The 19,132-nt window shown below is 40.9% G+C and overlaps 2 protein-coding genes across 4 annotated transcripts in view; both read left to right on the plus strand.

Moving 5' to 3' along the window:
- The window catches only part of LOC142956258 (laminin subunit alpha-3-like), a 52,707-nt gene extending 42,557 nt beyond the window's left edge, over positions 1-10,150 (plus strand). Inside the window, exons 62-77 of one of the 2 annotated variants that reach the window (XM_076097737.1) lie at positions 179-323; positions 410-505; positions 644-798; positions 892-1,009; positions 1,138-1,278; positions 1,401-1,531; positions 1,826-1,960; positions 2,100-2,220; positions 4,732-4,865; positions 5,029-5,209; positions 5,338-5,496; positions 5,596-5,761; positions 6,596-6,750; positions 7,011-7,104; positions 7,230-7,349; positions 7,809-10,150. In XM_076097737.1, the coding sequence (XP_075953852.1) occupies positions 179-323; positions 410-505; positions 644-798; positions 892-1,009; positions 1,138-1,278; positions 1,401-1,531; positions 1,826-1,960; positions 2,100-2,220; positions 4,732-4,865; positions 5,029-5,209; positions 5,338-5,496; positions 5,596-5,761; positions 6,596-6,750; positions 7,011-7,104; positions 7,230-7,349; positions 7,809-7,951 (2,194 nt within the window). In that variant the 3' untranslated portion in view covers positions 7,952-10,150. Of the gene's footprint in view, positions 1-178; positions 324-409; positions 506-643; positions 799-891; positions 1,010-1,137; positions 1,279-1,400; positions 1,532-1,825; positions 1,961-2,099; positions 2,221-2,563; positions 2,808-4,731; positions 4,866-5,028; positions 5,210-5,337; positions 5,497-5,595; positions 5,762-6,595; positions 6,751-7,010; positions 7,105-7,229; positions 7,350-7,808 lie in introns of those variants that run through there. The other variant, XM_076097739.1, reaches the window with a different exon arrangement.
- Positions 10,151-10,716: 566 nt separating this feature from the next.
- Positions 10,717-18,342, plus strand: LOC142956304 (tetratricopeptide repeat protein 39C-like). 2 transcript variants are annotated; one of them, XM_076097826.1, is made up of 14 exons: positions 10,717-11,100; positions 12,560-12,608; positions 13,569-13,697; positions 13,874-13,988; positions 14,135-14,522; positions 14,887-15,055; positions 15,160-15,253; positions 15,336-15,443; positions 15,535-15,644; positions 15,731-15,854; positions 15,937-16,034; positions 16,239-16,343; positions 16,437-16,475; positions 17,624-18,342. In XM_076097826.1, exons 1-14 carry the CDS (start codon positions 10,955-10,957, stop codon positions 17,714-17,716), a joined length of 1,767 nt encoding a protein of 588 aa, XP_075953941.1. In that variant the 5' UTR covers positions 10,717-10,954; the 3' UTR covers positions 17,717-18,342. The 2 variants fall into 2 exon arrangements, with proteins under 2 accessions (XP_075953941.1, XP_075953942.1); XM_076097827.1 differs by lacking the exons at positions 10,717-11,100; positions 12,560-12,608; positions 13,569-13,697; positions 13,874-13,988 and having other exon boundaries at positions 14,397-14,530.
- The last annotated feature ends 790 nt before the right edge of the window (positions 18,343-19,132 follow it).

Here is a 19,132-nt window from a genome sequence, read left to right on the forward strand (position 1 = left end):
AGAAGGCTTTAGCCCCTCTGTGATCCTGAATACGTGGGATAGAAGAGGGAAGATTCTTTGAAGATGGTTGAACTTTCAGACATATGAGCAAAGGCTATCTTGTCTGTAACTTAAGACATGCATTTCATAATCAGATTTTGGAAATATAATTTTCTGACTTTTTCTCCCGTCTTTCCAGATATGTAGCTCAAACGGATTCTGACTTCTATGAAGGCACTGGATATGGTAGAGTGGTTATGGATCAACCATCTATCATCCGCTCCATGTCTATGGACGTCTACACTCGTTCACAAAACGGTCTGCTGTTATACATAGGAAATGAGGTAAATCATCGTTTGTGTCTATAGGAACGTAGAATTATATGTACTATTTGCAAGAATTTGATTACTCTATTTCCCCCGCAACATAGGACAATTACTTCGCCGTGACGATTGAGAAGGGAATCATTTTCCTACGTAGTAATTTGCTACAAACTCCAGCTACAAATAACGAAAAAATATTCCCGGTAAGAAGATTTTTTTTTTTTGGGTTTTCTGCAATCACTCAGGTTCTTCCCTGATGGATATGGTGACTCAACCGTATAGCATTTGTAAATCAAGAATCCTTAATTCAACCACATCTTGCTCCTTTGTCCTTTCTTCAGCTAAGTGACTATGCAGAGATCCGCATCATTGGTAGACCGGGGAAATTGACTGTCGTTATGTTAAAAAAAGAAGTAGCGACAGCCGACATTCCATTTACCGACAACCTATTTGCAGAATATTACATTGGTGGTGCCCCAACAGACTTCAGGGAAAGGTACTTGAGCAATTTTTATCTTCATCATTGCATGTTGAAAGGTAGGTGGTCACCTTTCCCACTTTATTGAGAGTATTTTGTTCATCTTCACAGACATAATATCACCATACAGCCGTTCAAAGGATGCTTGAAGAATACGAAGCTGAGTGGCGGCTTTAAACCTCTTACCGACCAAGTGGGCGTCAGCAAAGGTTGTCCCAAGGATTCCTTGGTAGGACGTTGACCTCTGCATCCCGAACCAGTTACCAGCATTCATATCACTGACCAAAATACACTTTTGGCTTTTGTGTCTGCTAATTAACAAATTAACTAATGTATAATGTCCATGTTCTTGTCTAGGTTTATCGTAATGCAGAGTTAAGCTTGGGGAGCTCCCTGTCAGCTGACCTCGGAGGCTTTAGTCTGGCCAATGACGTCACTGTCTCCATCGGATTCAAGAGCACAGAGAATGAGGGTCTCATTCTGCAGGACAAACATCTGGTCAGTCCTTACATTTATTTTGAAATATGATGTTTTAATTGTGACTTTATGAGATTGGAGTTGTTTGAGACAACAGGTAAAACTTGGTCACATTTTAAAACCCTTTTTTTTCTGTTTTCCAGGCTAATGGGATGAATCTCGCATTGGAAAATGGCCATGTGATCCTCAGTTTCAACAACAAGATCTGGAAATCAAACAAACCGTATCACGATGGCCAGTGGCATTATTTAACTGTAACCAGAAGAAGTGGAAGGTATGAAAGAGGCAACTTATATTCAAACATAAAATAAATATTTTTGATATCCATACATATGTAACAATGTTGTGACAACCATACACATTAGTCTGTGGGTTGGTGATGTTAGCAGATATATGGGCTCAGTTTCACACAGAAAATAAATGAACGTTGACAGTGACACCCCTTCCTTGCCCAGCAGTTGAAATGTATAACCTGTAAAATACAATGCAAAAGAAAATAAATAAACTCTAAAGCTAGTGTAAAAAAAAAATACTAAGATGATTTTTTTTTTTTTTTTTTTTACAACAGGGTCGAGCTGCTTATTGATGATGAAGACGAGGGTCAGGAGCAGAGTGGCAGCACTGCCATACCTAACACAGGTGGCTCCTTGTTCCTGGGAAAAGACAATTTCAAAGGCTGCATTTCCAACCTCTACACGAGACGGTGATATTTCCTTACTTTGCCTTGCGTAGTAGCTGCATCATTTTGAAATGCATCAAGATTTGTGTACAGCTTTTTCATTGAAGTTGCACAGTGATTGTTTGCCTGTTTATGTTCTATCTGTCATTTGTTCTGTTTGCAGGCCAGACAATCTGTTCAACGCTGAGGACTTAAGCCATTTCAAGACATCTGGAGATGTCTTGCTGGATGTGTGTACTGCTGACACTTTTCCTCAACTGATGCTGGACCGCGCCTCTAACAAGGTGAGAGTTTGTTTATTCTTGCTGTAAACGAGTGAAAAAGCTGACATTTGGATGAAATAATCAAAACTTCTTTTCAAAGCTTATCAACTTGCTTCTCTTTCATTTGAATTAAGTGACGTTATTGTCAACGACTAGAGCAATCCATCTTGTTTAAAGGTAAAACTAGCATACATTATGAACATGGTGACTCTATGATTGATTTCACTTACAAGCAGTAAGTCATACCCATCTTTACCTTTCCCTTTTGTAACGTTCATACATTTGTAAAGGGCAGATTAATAATCGCACAGTGTTTGTCTTATGTTGACATTGTTTACATTGTATTTTGCTGCCTTATTTCCAGAGATGAAGAAGAAGGAGCCCTAAGAACTGCTGATGCTGACAAGAATCTCATATTGACATGAAAAAACTGGCAGCTTGCACCACAATGTTCTGTTGCTTACGCAGAAGCTCATTCATCTGCAGTGTACTTAAATAAAAAGTTGCATGGACATTACCGTTAATCATAAGAATTATTAAATGTTCTGTATATCTGCCTATTCTATTTAAAACAAACAAAAACTTGTGAATAACAAGCTTGAAATCAGCTCGTGTCTCTTTTCTTTCTTTCGTGTAACTCAGTAATGAACCACTTTCTATCATTCATTCACCAGCATGTGGCGTCTTACACACTATTGTCAAACCTAATGGAAACACTCACAGACATGCCTGATTATACAACGATATAAATCGTAACAGCTCATGTCCAATAAACAAAATCTGCGTCTCAGTTTCTCACCATCCTCTGGCTCATGACGCTGTTTTACTTATCAGAATGTATGAGAATATGATTATGACGCACTTTCATATTCTACTTTTATTGACAAATTGTAATTCAAAATTGAATGCATATCAAATGGAAACCCTTGCTGTTGTGGGCCACTGACGCCCTGTGAGATTTTATTACATAAATAAACTTGTCTTGACTTAACAACCAAAACTAAATGTATCAGTGTACCACTTCTCGAATATGAATGGGATCCCAGCAATAAGGTTGAGAAACAGTGATCTTCATTATAATTATGTAGCCAGTCGGAAGTTCAGGAAGGCATTTCCTGAGACGAAATGTTGGTATTTCGGAGCTAAGCTGGACCTCACGATGAAATGTGCGAGGCCTAGAGGAGCTTACAATGTTCAGACACATTATCAAAGCATGATTACATCATTTCTTCAAATCTCTGTGGATCTTGCATGCCCACCATAATATACTAAGCTCTATTCTTTTGACGTGAAGCATGTGATTAACGGAGGCCATATCACCAATGCAATCTATTCCCCAACAACCACTGACCCACAATAGATAATGAATAATGGATTCTCAGCTGCTGCATGAGTTCAAACAAGTGAACAAAAATAAAATCCATTGACACTATCGTCTGGACTTAATAGATTAACTAAAGGAGTAACAGAAAGGCAAACTACAGAAGAGACGTTGCTGTGTCAGTTAGGATTCATGTCATAATATCACACATTTAACACTGTAAGAGGATTTTTTTTGGGGGGGGTCTCTCATCCATTACTGGTGTTTTCTGTTATACCGGGACTACAGGAGCCATCTCAAAAAGGTCTTTGAGTCGATTTACAGTTGAACAATCTCTGCAACTCCATCACAACTTCATTCCTGTTGAAATCACTCAAATCATAATTCCTCACAATCCAAACACACCTCTGAGTAAACAGAAAGTTGATGGGTGTTGTGCTGCTACAATAAACTCAACCTGATAGTAAAAACCTCAATGTACATCTAATGTGTAATTTTGTAATTACAAAATCCACACTGACCCACTCACTGACCCCCAATCATCACTACTAACTAAATGAGTGATGAAATCATAACTACCAGGCTGTACTTGGCTATTTGTCTAAACTATTGAATGCTGGTTGTTAACTATCTCTGGAATACATCCGATCTGCACTACAACAGTCAGTTATTTAATGTAGTAGATCAACAGAAATTGTATCCAATAATTCTTGATATTGGTTTAAGTCATTTTAAAAAGCAAAGAAAACATTCTCTAGCTTCGCAATCAGGAATGTTTTCTGGTTTTCTCGTTCTTCTATGATTGTAAACTGAATATATTTTAGTCTGTCGGATGACTATTCTTTTACATTTTATTTTACTCGATTAATCTACCAAATAATACACAGAAGAATCGAATTGTGAAAATAATCGTTAGTTGAATCGTTGGCTGCATTCATTTATCAGTGAACAACATGTCCTCAGTGTTCTCACCTGCACACTGCTTGTGGAGCCCCAATTTGATAAAGTATATATGGTATTTTATATATTAACTATGATTATAGTCATTCTTACCACCAGATAGTGTGGTAAGCTCCCATCTTGATTTGCTGACAGTAAATAAGAGGAACCCCTTTGGAGACATCCTCGAAGATGAGTGAGCAAACAACGATTTGAGGGCCTTCTTTGTACATTGTGCTGAGTGTCTCTTTTGTCTGTTTGTGCTCTTTTAGGATGTTGTGATGCAGGCGATCAATGAGACTCTATCAGCATGTGCACTGCCTGCCTTGATTCAAAATGCTTATCGCATGGGTGGCCCTGTTAGCAGCCTGAGCTACAGCCTTCCACTACAGGTCGTGCAGCCCAGGCAAGTACACATGCATGCACACACACATGCAACGTTCAGTGGAAGATTTCTAAATGAAGCGTGCTTGGCCGAGTCTGTCATCTCAAGAACTATGCTACAGTTATATCAGAGCCAACACACACAAACACTAAAGATGGTGTCTTTCTCTCTTTATTCTTGCCAGGCCCCACTTTTCACTGGATGTCAGGACTCGCGCTCCTGAAGGCCTGCTGTTCTTTGCTGCTACCAGAGGAGGGCGCTCTCATCTCGTTTTATACATATCCAAGGGCAGGATCAGACTGTCTGTGGGCAAACAGAAGGAGATCTTCAACAGGGAGAAGTACAATGATGGGAAGTGGCACTCGGTCAGTGGACTCGCATGATACAAATCGCGTGTTTATCATGATGCTACCATGGATCACACTATCCCCTTCAAGAGCAAAGCTAAATATTCTGTCATTATTTATGTGTATTGCGAATATGTTGCCTGCAGGTCATTTTCAGTTTGGAGAAGAAGAAATTCCGACTGGTTGTAGATGGGATCAGAGCCCAGGATGGTCTGCTGACAAATGCTGAGACGACATCCATGCAGCAATTTGTGTCACCTGTGCACCTGGGCAGTGCCCCAGAGTCCCTTCAGAGAGAGCTGAAGGTAAAATATAAATCACACAAATTCACACACTCAAACAAATTGTTCACAAATTGAAATATCTATATATTTTGGCAATTGTTTTGCTTGTTTTGCTTTCAGTTGAAGGCCCTTCCAAAGCAAAGTGTGTCCGGCTGTATCCGTAATTTTAAAATGAATGGAGCACCGATGTCAAATCCAACCACAAACCACGGTGCTGGCCCCTGCTTCGAGGGACAGACACAAAGAGGGGCTTATTTCTCAGGGAATGGAGCACATGTCATTATCAGTGAGTCCATCTCTCTGATAGCAATCTGATACTCTGACGACTCTAATGATTTCTATCAGCTACTGTTGGCCATCTGTAGGAAATGCAACCGCATCCACGTAATTTGACTCCTCCTATACAAGTTAAAGAGACAAAATGCTAATAAGACATATAGTATAGACGTATCCAAAAAGGTGGTAAGATAGACATGTCTGTGGACATGAAAAAAAGGAAGTATCTTCAAGAAGAGGGCTGTAAGTGATCGTATGTGAAATTTGAAGGTTATTCCATTTAGCAAATAAATCTTAATATAGATAAATATAAATGTATAAATATTTTACATATTCTACTTAATTGCTGTAATTTGTAGTCGATATCCTGACAAGGACTATGTATTTATGTATATTTAAATAAGATACTGTTCATATTGATAATGTGAAAAAAACTGCGAGGTCCATTTAGCCCATGTAATGTATTTTTAAAATATGTATTGTACATATTTGTTAAATTGTTCATATGCTTGTAATGTACAAACATGCGGGAAGACATCTTTGCACATTCTGTACAGTGTGCAGTGAAATACACACTAGATATTAACTGGACTTGATTAAAGAACTCTGTCTCCATGTTCTCTATAATTAGTATGTTAGCCCTTTCAAAGAGACTTCACTGGAAATTAGTTTCATGTCAGTTCCTTCTAAGTAGCTATGAGACCCGAAAGAGTCTCCATGATATGTTCATTTCATGGCTTTCTCCTCATTCTTTTGATACTTATGGTCTAAATTATGATATACATACATTACAACTCCCACGAAGACAACCATGAAAATATCTGATTTGTGTTTTGTTTTTCAGATGACTCCTTTACTGTGGGCTACAGCTTTGAGCTGCTGTTTAATATTCGTCCGCGTAGCCCGACTGGACTCCTGCTACATGTTGGTGATTCCAGCTGGAACCAATATGGACCCGCAATGGGCCACTATCTCACTGTCTACATGCTCAGAGGAGAGGTGAGGCCTGACAGTCAGTTTCAAGACGCCACATCAGCTGGTTTCTTTTCCTGGCTGGATACTCGTGACCCAAAATATTAGTTTTTTGGAAAGTAGAGACTCAGTTGAACCGGGTCTGGATTGGTAAAACACATCTCTAACTGTCTGTGTCTTTGTTTAGGGGACTTCAACATTACAGAGCAGATCTTACATTTAACTTAGACTGTAAAGGTATCTTTACATAAGTTTGAACTTGTGTTTGAACTTGCTCCCATTCACAGGTGGTGGCACAAGCCAACAATGGCAAAGGGGAATTCAGCGTGTCGGTGAAGCCGAAAGCTTCTTTATGTGATGGATTGTTTCATAAAATTTCAGGTAAAATGCACACAGTCACTTCATGAAAGACATCATTCACGACAAACTAAAACTGCTTTTAGAACTTATGAGGATACTGATATAAATTGTATTTTGCATTAAGTCGCTGTCCATGTGTCTTCTAGTGATCAAGAGGAAAAATGTTGTGCAGCTGCACGTGGACACAATTGACCATTACAAGATAGGACCACCTTCGTCCACTATACATTTGACCAAAGACTCATTGTATGTGGGTGGCATTCCTGGTGAGTATTAATCTGTTAATCTGAGAGTTAATCTAGTTATTTTGATTTTGTGTGTGTGTGTGTATATATATATATTTGTGTACATGTATTTGTGTATTTATGTGGAGATTGAAATATATCCCATATTACTATCTAACCTCAACCGACACCCCTCACTCACCCATCAAATGGATCAGACATAAATGGACATACACACACACACACACACACACACACACACACACACACACACACACACACACACACACACACTTTGTCTTACTTTGTATAATTTCTTGGCTCATATATGTGTTTATGTACTTGTCTGCACTTGTTTTGTACTCACTTTCCTACACAATTTAAAAAAATAATAATAATTTTTTTTTTAAATCGGAGAGTTAATCTCGTTATTGAAATGTTTGTTCAGTTTATTCATACATACATTCTCACATATTCACCCCATGTACCGTTCTGCTGCAGAGATGGCAATGCAACAGACGCTCCCCGTCACATCGTCCTTTGTGGGATGCATCCAGGATATGAGGATCAACGGTGACTCGGTCTCTTTCGACAGGCCATCAGGTGTGTTCGGTCCGGTCAACCTCAAAGAGTGTCCAGGCTGAACGTCTCACTGCATCATCATGAAACAAACCTTGGGACCACGTCCACCGCCAACCATGTGCAATCTGTTACCAAGACAGCGAATGTGTTTGTGTGTAAGAATGTGGATTTTATGAGGTGTGCAATTCAGTGTGTGTGTGTGTGTGTGTTTGTGTGTGTGTGTAAAATAGAGATATGAGCAGCAGCTTACAGGTTCATAATATTTGCTGCTCGGTTAAACATTTTTGTATTTATTTTGTGATAAAATCATGTATCAGGGCACCACTTCACATATTCTAACAGTTGTTTTAAAGTCTGATGTGTTGCTTCATTGATTTTCTGGCGACAATTAAATGCTTCTGAACGTGCTTGTGATTGGTCAGGCTAGGATCAACCCAGCACTTTAATAAGAAAACAAATGATGCCTTTTTGATGGTGCTTTAATGTAGATCATCGTTGTTAGTTTTTTCTTTTGTTTTTTTTGTTTGTTTGTTGGAAAGTTTCTACTAGAATAATTACGTTTACAACCACGATGCTCAGTTCAGTGACATTTCAGGGGCTGCCCAGCTGTTTTACATACATATCCACATGCCAGCATATAGAAATTTGCATTTGAACTGGTTAATAGTCATGGAGTCTTCACACAGGCCATGAAATCACATGGTTTTCACCACTGTATTTCTGTTGTTCTGAATTAATTCTCCATTTTTGCATTCCTTTTCCATGCATGAGGATGTACTGCGCGGCTGTTCATGTCAGTTACGCAAGACAACAGCATGCAGTTTGTGGAGCATTGTCTATGAGTTGAAAACCAATATAGATGCCATTAGCTTCTAATAAGTCTCACAAGTCATATTTGGGACCATTTAGCCCAGATTACTATAATATTGATATAGTAATACAACAAAAAACAACAACATGTATTTGATGTATTTAAACTCCCCAGCAAATTTTTACTTACTTGCTTTGTACATTTGTTAAAAATGTGTAACAAATGAAAAAATATGCATGATGATTGGACATGATGATTTTTTACATGCATTCCTGTCTTGTGACCACTGATTTGTAAGACGATTTGTAATTAATGTTCTTTATAAATACTTCTCAGTGACATAAGTATTTCTTGAAAAATATCTTTTGTCTTGGGATCATGCATTTTTTCAGACACCCGGGTATTAATTGTTAAATTGCACTCACTGATGTCTCATTTTGTTATATGCCTGTTGCCTCGACTCCTATCTCCTCGTGTCTCTTCCTTGCCTCCTCCGCTCGCATCTCCTGTGGGAGGGACTAAAGGCGCTAGGGGAGGAGGTTATGAAAGGAAATGAGGATGTAAATACTGAGACATGAGAAGAGCCCACAATCTGAACACAATAGACAATTTTTCAAAGCAGACATTTTGACTTGTCAGGAAAAGCACAGGGGAAATTGATCACTTTAACAATGTCTCACGTCTGGTAACAGGCAACAGCTATCAAAATAAAGTATGTGATAAAGTATGACCGAAAGCGTGCAGTGTAAATACACACAGTGAGCCAAGTTGGGTTGTTCGGTCCCATCTAAGGGGAATAATGCTCGTAGTGATTTTTGACAAGGTATCCATCCCTAAAGGTCGAACATATTTGATAGCATTGTACCAGCGGTTGCTTTATGTGAGCTGTCATGCATTTTACAACACTACCCGAAGATAAACATTTCTAAAATGTGTCCATTATAGAGTACAACATATAAATATATGTATTTTGTCATCAGTGATCCTTCAACATTGACATTTGTCAAAATGACACCTGAGTTCACTTTTCAACAAATGTTGTAATATATAATATACAGTGGCACTGGTGGTATTGGCTGTGCAGTGCCCATTTTCAGAGGAGTGAACCATTTCATTTTTAGATTAAAGTTGATTGTGCTTCTGTAGAAACTTGCTGGAGTGTTCATCACCACCTGTTTCTTCATCCTTTCGAGGCTTCGGCCTTTTCCTCTTTTGTGCAGGACTGACCTAGCACCACAGTATACCTGAACAGAAAATAATGACGTTAACTTTGCTGGTGAACAAAAGCACAAAAGTAATCCTATGACTCATACTTACACATATTTACTTAATTGAATTTCATAATTCATTTCGAATCCATGTAAAGATAGTAGTAATTCGTCAGGCTATGTACAGAGGAAACTCTTGTGGAAAAATATGTCGTGGAAAAAGAATGTACAATGTAATGTAATGTATAATCCCTGTGTGTAATAGATAACATTTGTAGAGATGCTAATCAACAACCTTTCTGAAAAACATAATCTGAGCTGTATTCCCACCATTTGTAATGCTAAATCATTAAGATAATTATCAGTTTAAAGTAGAATGCTTTATTCTGCTCTAAGGATAGATTTGAAAAGTGTGTTAAATAAATCGATTAATAATAGACAGACAGCTACCACCGCAATGCTATTATATATTTTCTAGCAGGGCTTTATCCCTTATGTGGTGATGATATGTTTGTTTAAAGACCGCAACGTTACGCCTCCTCATCCTGTGAAATGTCACAACATTTTAACTTACTAGGACAATTATGACCCGACAAAGCGCACTACCAGAGACATAGCCTATTTAACTGCTTAAAGATGCTGGAGAATATCAAACATATCCACAGCTCCTCCACTGATTAACTCGCGCTTTTCTCCGTTTGAAAGCCCCACCTCGGCTGATTATTGCGTAGTCGCGTCTCGCGTCTGATAAGAAAACCGATAATTCCGATTACACGCAAAGGCAGCACATTTCCTGTCTGCACAGGACCACACGAACCACCGGCAGAATACGGAACAACCAGCGTCTGTAACGTTGGTCAGCCGTTAGCCATTTGGACCCGTTCGCTTATCAGTCTCCTCGCGTCAGACGATGAACATGACCGAGTTTGCTCTAAACTGCCACCGGCTGAGACTGTTGTGCCTGTGAGTAGCTCGCGAGACAGACCGCACCTCTCCTTCTCCGCGGCCGCTTTCCAGCTCTTCTCCTCCCGGTACCGTGTGTCTCAATGGCGGACCCAACAGAACCGGCCCCGGGCAGCGTGGCGGATGACAAGACGGACGATCTGAACGAGGCAGAGATGGCGCTGAAAGGAATCAATATGCTCCTCAACAATGGATTCAAGGAGAGCGACGAGCTCTTCAGATTATACAGGTCTGTGTGTGTCTAGAGGCAATGAGGCAAGATGTCTGTCTAGTTTGACGTCTGGGAAACATTTCAGTGATCGATACTTAAGTGTTCTCTGCAGGGGAGGGTGTTAGAAATGTAAAGGCATTCTGTCCACAACTACTGTGGTCAACCAACCCAAGTGGAAGCCAGAGACACACGTGTTCACTTCACTGTCTTTCCTTAGCGTGCAACACAAAAACCACAACATCCTTGCACCCTATGATCAGGTCACAAGCTCGTTTAAATACCCTGGGCAAATATATCCACACCCACAGTGTGACTTGGAAAGCTCCAGCAGTCTAATGACTTTGTTAGAATAATCTTGCTGTGTGTGTGTGTGTGTGTGTGTGTGTGTGTGTGTGTGTGGGGTGTGACAGCTGTTCCATCAATCAGTGTAAATAATATGCCAATGTTTACACATAGTGAATGCTTGATAGGTTAGCATTCCTCTCGTGCCAGCCATGTCAGCTGGCTTTCACTTCTGATGAACAGGTTTGTGTTCAGTGTCTCATCTTGGCCCAGCTGGTTTGTTCACACCACAACCGCCTGTCAATTGCTGGATGGTCGCACGCATCTGTGTATGCTTGTTGTCCAGCACCAAGTTGACCAAAGTAATTAAGTATGTAAAGATTAAATGAGCTAATAACCCAGTGGTTCCCATCCTGAGACCTCATCCAGAGGGTATACGAGGCAATTTACAGGATTTTGTTTCTATGCTAAATAATATTTTTTTTATATTCCCTTTTTGTTTTACCTTTTTTAAAGGGCTATTCAATTAAAACAGGGACAAACTGGTTTGGGTGACCTCATTCTAAACAGCCTGCTAAGGGTCACAAGTACACATGTATTTGTGCAAACGGGGTCAGCACACACTCGGACCATAGTCCACTTGCTGGTTGCAGGATTCTGAATACATTAAGTCATGCTACGCTGTTATTCTAAACGCTGACGTATAAAGGTTTGCTTTCAACTTGAATGTTGATGCCACAGAAGGGCAAACCCTATGTGTCCTAACCCCTGGTGGAAGCTCAAATGTCACCTCCGCTAAATTATGTTTAGCACTAGGTGTCCTCCTCTTTTTGATTGCACAACAACAGCAACAAAGATGGAGGGAAGTGAACTATGCATTGCATAGCGACTGAGGATGTGTTGACCAGTTTCCTGATAAGGTTTTCCTACGTCTCTTAAGGTGGCTCTGTGCATTGCATTATGGGTGTGAGAGATTATCTCCAAGGTTATTTCCACATTCCTAATAAATCATATTTAGTCTTTTGTCTGACTTCATGTCATTACAGTGACTCCATCTAGTGCTTGGTGCATGGAACCGGCTTGACACATTTTTGTCATTCCACCCATAATCTTTGTTGGCATCTAGATCTGTTACACACACACACACACACACACACACACACGTCTCGTCACTGTTCTTTACCCTCTGTTTCAGGAACCACAGTCCTCTGATGAGTTTCGGGGCCAGTTTTGTGAGTTTTCTGGTGAGTTAAGTAACATCCTTTTGCAGCACTCTATTGTTTACATAATGGTCCAAATGCTGACAAAGAAATTATGGTAAATTCCACTTTAAAAAGCACTTTCGTTTCACAATAAGGTTCAAGGAATTACCCTGATGTTCCTGGCAAGAAGCCAGACTTGTTTTTTTTTCTTAAAATTTCAAGAAGTGGATTGAAACTCAATAGGAACAAGAGGAAGTTCATTGAAATGAATTAGGAGTGCAACCCTCCCAAATAAACAACTAGATACGCATGTTCAGAGATTACCGTTCAAGTTTGAAATAAACATATACAAGAGTTGAGCCTGCATTGTGAACTTTTCGACAAAACAAGGAGTTGACGAAACAATCTTCTGGTATACTGAAGCTGTCGAGATCCAGTCAATCAACAGACCTTTATTCTCTTAACTTAGAGTACTTGCTGCCACCTTCAGTGTTCTCTGAAAACGCAGGACACGTGATGTGTGAGCTTTGACCTCTTAAGGGTGAAGTGAGCGAATGAAGAATGATCGACATACAAGGGGAAATCTTCATCAATCTTTTATAATTTTCCTCTCCATTCATTTGAACAGTGTAAAATGCATGAAAAGACCACATGACTTGTTTGAGATAGCCAGAGACCTGGTACCGCAGCACAGTGAAAATCCTGGAAAACAAATTCCAGTCATGGAAAACGCATGTAAATCAAGAGACAAAGTCAAATGTCCTGGTGAACCTTGTGTTGTGCTGGAAAATAATGTTCTCCTATTTTCTTTTAACTGAGAATGAACTACTGGTCTATTTATCAGAGCTCTGCAAAATGAAGAACATTGCCATCTGAAGATCAAGTTCTGTTCAGGATCATATTAACGTTTGAACGGTAATGTTAGTTGATGGACGAGAGTATTTTGAACAGACTGAATGTAAATAACAGGATTATTTATTTTGGCTTCCTTTTTTTTTGTAGAATGCCATGATGACGTTTGAGGAGGAGAGAATGCAGATGGCCTTTGAGGACCTCAAAGCCACGGAGAGACTGTGTGAGAGTGAGAACGCAGGTGTCATTGAGACCATTAAAAACAAGTTCAAGAGGAGTGTGAGTAACCCTCTTCCAGCATTTAATTTCACAGAATGTATATATGATATATCCATGGAACAAATGTCATTTTCCTGAAAAAGAGCATTTTTATGTTGGACCATAATGTCCAGGTTCGCTGTATGTTAGCTTGCCTGTTACATCCGTCTACAAGTGTGAGCTGTTTGTGTGGGCAGATGGACTCTCAGAGGTCCGGGGTGGCTGCAGTGGAGCGACTCCAGAGGCAGATCATCATTGCCGACTGCCAAGTTTACCTCGCAGTGTTGTCTTTCATCAAACAAGAGCTGTCATGTAAGGGAACCGCTCAGCGGCACTTGTCGGTTAACTCTGAACGCTGCACATTTGCAGTTTTGTATACAATTTTTTTTGGAAATTTTATTTTTTTTACGGTCACTGCATAGCATGTTTCACTGACCTCAGCTTCAATCTCCCGGCAGCATACATCAAAGGAGGCTGGATCCTCCGTAAAGCCTGGAAGATGTACAACAAATGTTACAGCGACATCACGCACCTGCAGGAGGGCAGAAGAAGACGAGCCTCTGAACAGCAAGCGACGGCGCCTCCATCCCTGTCCAACCACGGCCGCTCCTCTTCGCCCGGGCCGAGCCCGTCCCTGAGGCCGGACGGCATCAGCCCAGAGGCTCTGGATCGGCTAAAAGGTGCGGTCAGCTTCGGTTACGGCCTCTTCCACCTCTGCATCTCGATGGTGCCGCCGCACCTCCTGAAGATCGTCAATCTGCTGGGCTTCCCTGGCGACCGCCTTCAAGGCCTGTCGGCGCTCACGTACGCCAGTGAAAGTCAGGACATGAAGGCCCCCTTAGCTACGTGAGTATGTGAGTGACTACGTTTGTGTATCTGTATTTTGGCTGTAGCTTCAACATGATCTAACTCGTGCAGTCGTAAACAACACGAAAAAGTAACGGAAACAAGTGCTGCCTTGTGTTCTTTCTTATTCCTTGGATACGTTGGCAACTATGTTACTTAACCCTTTATATAAAGAGTGGAAATGTGGTCATGGCTACCAAGTAATCTAAAAGTTGATTAAACAATCGTAACACTGCACTTTGCTATTTGGCATGTCACTTCATCAACCGTTTCGACCAAAATCCATCCAAATTGTTCTGATTTCATACCACATGGTGTCATCTTTCCACTCTCACTCATGACCGTCTCTGTACTTCCCTCCTAGCCTGGCCCTCCTGTGGTATCACACAGTAGTGCAGCCCTTCTTTGCCCTGGACGGCACGGACACGCAGGCGGGCCTGATGGAGGCCAAATCCATTCTTCAACAAAGGGAGGCTACCTATCCAAACTCCTCCCTCTTCATGTTTTTCAAAGGCAGAGTCCAGCGCCTCGAGGTGAATATATGTTAACGGTACATTTTATTATCCCGTTCTCCTGCCTTGAGAAAGCTCAATATTGCCTCACACTGTCACTCACACCTCAAAGTTCCTCTTTCTAGTGCGAGATAAGTAGTGCCTTGACGTCCTTCCGTGATGCCTTAGATCTGGCCTCTGACCAGAGGGAGATTCAGCACGTGTGTTTATATGAAATAGGTACTATTTGTCCCGCTCACATTTCAAACCAGTTCGCTCAGCTCTGGTCCGCATCATGATTTCTGATTGTTGGACCTTTTAGGTTGGTGCAGCATGATCGAACTGAACTACGGAGAAGCCTACAGGGCCTTTGAGCGACTGAAGACCGAGTCTCGCTGGTCCCAGTGCTATTACGCCTATTTAACTGGAGGTGGTAACAGTTCAAAAGAAGAAATTAAGGACAATGCTTGTGAGTTTGGCACCGGCTCATAATCCATGTTATATTTTGTTGTGTTGTGTAGTGTGCCAAGGAGCCACAGGTGATCTGGAGGGAGCTGTCAAGGTTTTCAAGGATGTTGAAAGACTTTTCAAACGCAAGAACAATCAGATAGAGTTGTTCTCCACGAAGAGGGTGAGTACGTGTCCTGCTGATTTTCCGTTGCACATTTTCTGGTGAAAGTACAGTGAGAATAAGTATGTGTGTACATATTTTATCAGGCTGAGAAACTAAGGACCCCCAGTCTATCCAAAGAACTCTGCATCCTGTCTGTGATTGAGATTCTTTACCTGTGGAAAGCTCTGCCCAACTGCTCTGCTGCCAAGCTTAAGACAATGATACAAGGTACTCCATATGAAATGTTTTAATCAGCAGACGAGTGTTTGTTGTCATCGGGAGTAGCATAACTGCATTTATCTTGTTCTAGTCCTGCAAAGGATCAACGATGCCTCATGCACAGGCCTGAAAAACCTGCTTCTTGGTGCCATAAACGGCTGTCTTCAAAACACCAGCGATGCCATTCAGGTACTCTTATATGTCAAATTTAATAATGCAATGTGGTGTGGAATTACGAGGCAATACAGGATACACTGCACTTACCGTTGTAGTTGTAGGATTGTTTTAGTTAAACAGCATGCTCATCACATTAAAGTCACTACTGTGGTGATGAAAGCTATACCTAATAACTAGTGTTTCACCACAGATCTTTTCCTCCCTCTTTCTTTGCAGTTTTTCCATCTGGCTGCAAGAGATGAGGTTGGTCGTCTGAGCAACTCTTATGTGCAGCCCTACTCCTGCTATGAACTGGGTTGTGTGCTGCTGAACAGCCCAGAGGCAAGTTTGTGTGTGTGGTGGTAAGAGATACTATTTCCCTTATCTGAGATGGTGGAACGGTCACATAAATATTTTATTGTTTTTTTTCCCCAGTCTGCAGGGAAGAGCAGAGTGCTGATGCTTCAGGCTAAGGTATAGTAGGTTTCTTAATTGCAGTGCTTTTTTGCTCTGTGCTTTCTGAAGATGTGTGCTGGTTATCATTTGCTTATTGATTGTGAATTCACCAAGTAGTCGGTAGCAAGTAGCATGACTAGTTCTCCGCTAACAGGCTTCATTATTAGTTTACCCCCGACGAAGCCTGGGGGAGATCTCTTAGATGTCTTAACAAAGTGTTTAGGCTGGACACCTGATCAGATAATAGCGTAACCAATAAAGTAAAGGCAAGCCAAATGCATGGTTCCCTCTGAAGTCAAGGAAAAACAGCAGCCAACCAACTCCATAGGCCGTGAATGTAGACTGGGTTTGTGTGGCCTGAAAAGCGACCTCCATGCAAACAGAGGCTTGTCTTCCCCCTGCTCAGTCACCACATCATGATGCACTGACCGAGAAAATAAAACGTTCTCGGCAGTCCTCAGAGCGCGCAAACATGTCCGCCTTCGCAAGGAACGACGCTCATTTGCATAGAAAAGCATAGTCTCCATCCACGTTCTCAGGGAACCGATGAGTGGCTGGCTGAGGCTATGCCAGGTACCTGTCACTATGTTCATACGGTTACCTGGACTTCCTCTGTTATGCTGCCCCATGTAGACAAGGTTCTGTGCCCTCCTGAGACCTCATACTGCCCTGTTGATTTTGCATTGTCAGACCTCAGCATGGGGTCATGACAGAGCAAAGCAGGCCACATCCCATCCACACTGAGCTTGACAGAATAGTATTCCCCAGAATATGCCCCAGAGAGGTGGCTGAACATAGTAAGTAATAACGAAAAATTGTGACAAAACAGATGGCGGGGATGCCGTTCCAAAGGGCTATGTCGGTACAGTACATGGTATCTGCATTGCCTGTGGTACATTGAGTGCAGCCACCTGAGTTGTGTTTAGTGCAACAGCTCTGATGTTAGTGGGATGGGCAGCTGACAGATCTCCCTCTCTGCTGTAACGGCCAGCTGTGCATGCCTTAGCGTAGCTCATGCAGCAGTGTCTGACAGGAGGAGCGGCGCAGTGGGCTCTCTGCTTCTTTAATGGCTATGCTATGCCGCTACATGGTTGGGCAGTGAGAGCATTGATCAGTCTGACGTGTGCTGATTTTATTATTTTTGTCTCTTTTCATGGACTATGCAGGAGGACTATGCCGGCTATGACTTTGAGAACAGGCTCCATGTTCGTATTCACTCTGCTCTCGCCTCAATGAGGGCCGCTGCAGCACAGCCGTGACATTTTATCTGCACCTCGGAAAGGACTGGAAGGAATGTCTATGAAAAGCCACAATATCATTCAGGTCACTAGTGATACACTGTTTTAATTTATATTTTTGGATTCTGAGCCAATGCATTATTTTGAATTATTTGCAATACACACATGGGATAACAGTTACAGGAGGTATTTATGTTACTGTACTTTTTAATACATTGGGTATTTATTATTATTTACATGGTTCATTTAAAAACTAGATGCCAGTCAAATCAGATGAAAAGCTGTAAATTAATATTGAAAAGCAGTCATATTGCTTCAGGTCAAGTAGAGCAATAGCACATATTCAGTGTTAACTGACATAGCATTTCAAGTACATGACTCAGCCATCTTAGTGTTGGCTTCTGACTTAGACATTTGAGATGTAAATGCTATGCTAATCCAAACGCATGAGTGCTAAAAGTTTTGTTTTTTGTGTAGCCCCTGTTTTTTAAGCAGAATTGTTTTTATCAGTGTAAATATGTCGTGCACACAGGTTTTCATAGATAAACATGTTGTGAGTGGCCTAGATGTGCAGTGCCACTGCTGGCTGTATACTGGTTCCTATTTATTTTGTTTTAAGATAATAAAATGAATATGGTAAAACTGAATTTTGTTGTATCCTAAACTTGATTAGGTGTACATGATGCATTGTTCAACAACAAATGATCTTTTAACAGCTGACAAATAACGCTGCTGATGTTAAAGGGGAACTTTGGTATTGTTCAACCTGGAACATATTAGAAACACCTTAATACTAAGGAAATAATTCTTAAATATAGTCACATAATTACTGCCAGGAATTTGAAACCTTGATTTTTCTGATCCCCTTGGGACAAATAGAACAGTCTCATCATTTGTTGGTAAATCAGTAAAATAGGAAGGTCTAGACAAATGATCTGTCGCTAAGCGGTCACCCAGGCAGTGGGGTTGACAGCATATAGTAAAATATCTATCTTTTGAATGCCACTCATCTTGTAACACCTTAATCCAACAGACACCAATCTAATGAAGATGTTCCCTTAAAATTACACCAAATAGCACAAAATCAAGAACGTAGTGTCAGCACGAAGCTTTTATTTAGCAACAATAGAAACTGTTTTGATACCCAAAAGACTGATAACAGAAAATACTAAAACCTATAGCAGCTATATCCACAACATGAGAAAAGGAATATTCAGTAATTGATCATGAAGGAGGTAAGGCTTGCATAGTTCTAGTGATGCACATGCATTTATTGTGATGTTGAACTTTAAATACATCAGTATAACAGCTAATTGAACTTAACTATGGCAAGACTTTTACACACACGAATCTATAGGTGCAGAGCTGGTGTCCCTGGATCAGTATAGTTAGAAATAAATGCTACTGTGTCCACAGAGTCAGGTAGACTTATGTGCA

This window comes from Anarhichas minor, unplaced genomic scaffold (assembly GCF_050575085.1).
Source record: "Anarhichas minor isolate MPS153535 unplaced genomic scaffold, ASM5057508v1 ptg000024l, whole genome shotgun sequence".
Lineage (NCBI taxonomy): Eukaryota > Metazoa > Chordata > Actinopteri > Perciformes > Anarhichadidae > Anarhichas > Anarhichas minor.